The sequence below is a fragment of the Loa loa genome (assembly GCF_000183805.2).
Source record: "Loa loa unplaced genomic scaffold supercont3.27, whole genome shotgun sequence".
NCBI lineage: Eukaryota > Metazoa > Nematoda > Chromadorea > Rhabditida > Onchocercidae > Loa > Loa loa.
In genome coordinates this window covers 35,734-40,643 of record NW_018108207.1, presented here as the reverse complement: position 1 = coordinate 40,643, position 4,910 = coordinate 35,734, and the positions used below count along the sequence as shown (strand labels likewise).

The 4,910-nt window shown below is 34.9% G+C and overlaps 1 protein-coding gene across 2 annotated transcripts in view; it reads right to left on the bottom strand.

The window, feature by feature from the left end:
• LOAG_16903 overlaps window positions 1-2,439 on the bottom strand; it is a gene marked incomplete at its 3' end in the record, with an annotated part of 4,845 nt that extends 2,406 nt beyond the window's left edge. The window contains exons 1-6 of one of the 2 annotated variants that reach the window (XM_020449556.1): window positions 2,323-2,439; window positions 1,769-1,842; window positions 1,242-1,455; window positions 757-903; window positions 560-659; window positions 213-353 (exon numbers count right to left, since the gene is read on the bottom strand). In XM_020449556.1, coding sequence (XP_020306893.1) covers window positions 213-353; window positions 560-659; window positions 757-903; window positions 1,242-1,455; window positions 1,769-1,842; window positions 2,323-2,372 — 726 coding nt within the window. In that variant the 5' untranslated portion in view covers window positions 2,373-2,439. Of the gene's footprint in view, window positions 1-212; window positions 354-559; window positions 660-756; window positions 904-1,241; window positions 1,456-1,704; window positions 1,743-1,768; window positions 1,843-2,322 lie in introns of those variants that run through there. The other variant, XM_020449557.1, reaches the window with a different exon arrangement.
• Window positions 2,440-4,910: the final 2,471 nt, after the last annotated feature.

Here is a 4,910-nt window from a genome sequence, read left to right as displayed (position 1 = left end):
TATATATATATATATATATATATATATATATGTATATATGTATTATTTGGAACGTAAACCGGATTGACAAATAAATTGGCATCACCGACTGAAATGTCCAACAGTTTTCAACACGTTCAACAATTATTAAATCCCTAGGACAATCCTGAAACATGTGTAAAAAGACGAAAATGGAGAGAACTAAGCAAGCAGTAACTTTGATAACAGCTTACATTTGTATATGAATAGTCACTGTTTGTAAGAAGAAAAGATTCTTTCCCACTCTCATGAATTTGCAACAGCAACTGTTTCAAACGTTCATCCTTGATAATGTATTTTTCTTTATTATCCAATATAATTTGTTTCATATTGCTCTACAAAACACAGAAATATGCACATTAAAGACATAAGAAGTGCACTACAAAAAAACTTTGATGGCACAAATGCAACTGTGTAAGGTATCTAATAGGTATTAAGTTACCAATTTCTGTCTTTTAAATTCTAATCGGTTGAAACCTTCATTTGCGAAATTCCATGCAGATAGATAATGGACAGAAAGAGCAATGATACCATTTTTTACCTCGAAATGCACCCAATCGACCGAACTACGTATATCTTGGAATATAGAACGATATGACATATAAACATCACCACTTTTTATCCCTGTACGATCTTCAGTGCTGCAAAATATACCTTTTTGTCTTTAAATAATTTCCAGTTAACCCCTTCTGAAATTTAATCAAAACTATACTCTTTGAAACAGTGGATAAAATATACGGTGCATAATTGTGATTGTTGTCGAAAAAATCGATGATGCATGCAACCAGATAAGTTTCGGGAAGGTTGAATAAGGTGTTCAGTACATAAACTCGATTTTCGGAGAGATGCAAAAATTTATTCGGATATAGCTCTTCAATTTCAGAACTGAAATGACAAGTTATTAAGTGTCAATTATTTATTGTTAGAAGTCCAATAGTTTTCCTTGAACACATTTTTATTTGGCATTACACAGTGCATAAATTTCGAAAACTGTTTCCTACCTCACCAATTTTATCAGACACTGGTGACTGTTTGAATACACTTCTTTCAATTACAATAGCTTGCCGTCTCAAACCGTAAATGGGTGCGCAACTCTACAGTGACTCATACAAAAGACTTTCCAACTGTACCAGTCTTGAGAGCTACTGACTACATTAATGAACATTTCATTTCACTGCAGTTTGCAATTTGTAGTAAATCTAAAAAGGAAAAAAAAGACTTACGGCTTCATGTAATGAAAGCCATGAACACCAACAAGAATGTTTCCAAAACCATCTACTTTCAACAAATTCCCATAAACATAGTCGAACCAAAGGCCTCGTACAGGAAATAAAGCTTTGTATTTGAATGATCGCAATTCTTCCGGATATCCTAGACTTATCATACGCTCCACTACCATATCAAATGTTACAATTTCTAGATCTGGTGATCTGTAGACTGAAATTATAGAGATAAACATAACTAGTTTTACTAAATTAAATAGTTTATTTTTTGAAAAACTTCGCCAAGATTGCCATATAAATCTTGATTCACGGCACTGTCCTTCAATCAAAAAAGATTGAAAAGTGTTTATAGAGCTGTGATAAATAGTGAATGATTCTATTACTGCATTCTTCCATTTTAAATGTCTGTTGAACTCATACAGCATACAAATTCCAAACCATTCCTGTTGAGAGTATGACTCACAAAATGTACACCGGAAGAAATGCCTCAGTCTCCACAAGATGTCATCGTAAAATAAACTACGCACCCGCCAATGTATAATCCATATCGAAACCGAAAAATCGGATTTTCTCCATTCGAAGATTACGATTTACGAAGACCCTGAAATTGTAGAACTCAAGAATTCCACGTTTTCATCTTTGAGTTATGCAACTGAGAGCTTTTTTGATCCAAGTAACAAGCTTTATCTGAATGAATTAGGTACCACCCAGGGTATTTCTGTAAAGCTAAGGAAACTCTGAAAGAAAAAAATATGGAAAACGAACTTATACAGTGGACTGCGCAAAATTATTTTGTTATTTTTCTTGTTATCAGAATTACTTTTCTTTCCCAAGATTTTTTTGAAGGCTGTAGCTGACAGCATATTAAGTATTTTGGTTTTACAAAAATTGAGAAATTACGGGGAAATGTAAAAGATTTGTGCGTAAAGAAGTCGCCCAACTTCAACTTCAGACAATGTCTCATGCTATATCAGCCATGAAGATATGACATGAACCTAAGTTAAACTGGAATTAGCGCCTAAACTAGCCGTAATGCATGCCTACATTAATAAATGACACCACCCATATGAATGAACCAAACCTGTGGGCGGGGTCCCGTTTGTAAGTCCTTCTCGCACCGTCTTCTATCATGTTTGAGATGTCGTCCTTTATTACTGTCGAACAATTTGCACTGATACTTGCGTTACCTTCGCTACAAAGTAAACATTACCATTATCCACCAAATAATAAGTACTGAAACATTATGACACGTCCTTGAAACAGCGCGAGTCTTTCTAGGCATCAGGCACATTTCAAATTTTCAGGAAACCGAATTCACTTCATCGATGACAGAATCCTCTTCCTCTCCCCTCCCTCCTGATTTTGAGCCCATACCCCTCGTTCTATTTCACTTTCCTTTATTCGTTTTCGGGATGACTACCTTTATCATCCATCTCACTGAAGCCTTCCTGTATTTACGTCTTTTCAAATCATTTGATTTTTTCATTCTAGCAGAAACAAGTTTCATACATTTACATTTCACTATTTTCTGCTTGTCACATGAAAAGACCGTTAACAAAGTAGGGATTTCTCTGCTTATATTCTCTCCCCAGTTTTTAGTTTGATCAGATTCAGGCAACAAACCTCCGTTTGCACTTTTGCATAATTATATCAATCCATGTGGCATAATACAGTTGATTGTACAAATATCCGACACCCAAATGGCGAAAATCATGTATTACATAAAGCATTAGCTGTCCAACCGCCTCTTATGAAGTTTCAAATCTAAATTAGTCTTCCAGTCGCTAAACAATCCGAAACAACCAAAAAGCAGAATCTGACGTTTGATAGATTTAAACAGCCTCACTGGTAGTTTTTTGAAACAGTAATACCATAAGACTCGAAGTGGATCCTACTCATAAAAGTTAGAATTGCTGAATTGAATGTTCTACATCAAAGCAGAATACGTTAATTGAAAAATATCTATATACTAGTTGATGGGAAAATGAAGTAATAATCATATTATAGCGGTAAACTCAAGTAAGGTGGCGCAAAAAATAATCAACGGAGCGGGAATTAAAAATGCTGGAGATCTGATTTTCGCACACATCTCTTTCTAGCCAAAAGTCGATTTGTCTCATCACTACCGGAAATAAATCGTCCAGAGGTGCAATAAATGTCCTTCACAAGGAACATCCCTCCTTTCTGCAGCTAAATTTGCAAAATCGTAATGAATGTTGCTGACGAAGGAATAAAAACTACACTTCTACTATTGCATCGATAACGTAATATTTAACTAAAATCACTAATGATAAATTTGCGAGTTGACCAGAATACCGGGGAGAATTTTTTAATCGGAATATATTAAACTGCCGGTAGGAACCATAATACTTCCATCCTCGTCGGTATCATAGTTCCATCTGGAACTATAATATTTCCCGTTCCCGTCAGTAAGCATGCATCTGCCGAACATTGTGAAAACCAATAAACATCAAGCACTGCGTCCGTTCGGTGCGTTTTCTTTTCTGTCTTGCTTATCCGGGAAGTGCTATTCGCAGGAGCAATGCATTTCCTGATGGATTTGAAGGTATTTGTAAGTTATTCCCTTCTTCCCTCCGGAAACTGGAGGCAAAAATGATTGTATTTTATGTTAGCGAATGAAAAGATTATGGAAATTTCAAGACAGTGGACAGTGAAAATGCAAATAAAAAGTGAAAATGGACAGTGAAAATGTAAATAAAAAAGAGGAGATGAGGACCTTATACAAATACTGAGAAGAAATAAACAAAATTTGAAGTTCTAAGGAGAAAAAAACTACCGGAAACCATATGAAATTAAAATCCAAAGCAAATATGGGAAGTTTTGATAGAGAAGTGTACACTGCGTCACTAAATAACTGCTGTGAATTATGTTCCTTCCTCCAGTTCAGTTTAATTTCGACACTTTATTGTTGAATTCCTAGATATCCCTTTCAAATATCAGAATTCTCCCATTCCTACTAAAAGCCAGAATAGAGTGATAAGTCATCGGCATACTATTTCAAAAGTAATTGATCAAATTTAATTCACTCCTTTCCACTTATGGATGCTTGACTATTTGTAAACATCCCATATTTTAAAGCATTCACTGGTTGCAATGGTACATGGCCGGTCCACTCTATCGCTTTCGGTTTTTAAGTAAGACGAAAACTTTCAAATATTCCCTTCCAGGTAGAGATGGTTAGTTTTCCTAGTTCTTTAAATTTTGCTCTTTTTAAATCCATGGGCGCAGTAATATTAGGCGAATTGTTACCTGCCAGTTCCAAACATAAATAGTTAAATCCTGACGAACTAGTTTACTGCAAAGTTGAAAGACTTGTTTACAGCAGGAGATAGCAAATGACTTGAAAATTGAAAGAATGGGAATGACATTTTAGTTAATTTTGCTGGGTTTGTTGAGGAAAAGTGTGATTTTTGGTCGTTTTGACATACTTTGATTGTTTGAAATTTCCATTCCTAAGATATGTAACAGTCATTAAATCTTGAGCTTATTTTAATTACGTCTTCTAATTATGGGCGATTCATTTTTAACCAAGCTAACGAACTTCTCTTCAAACTCCAAAAGCATTGCAAAGACCTACAAAATTTTGTCGTCCTCCGAAGCATCACATTCAAGTATTGTGTTTTGGATGTTTGAATTCTTGAAAATATT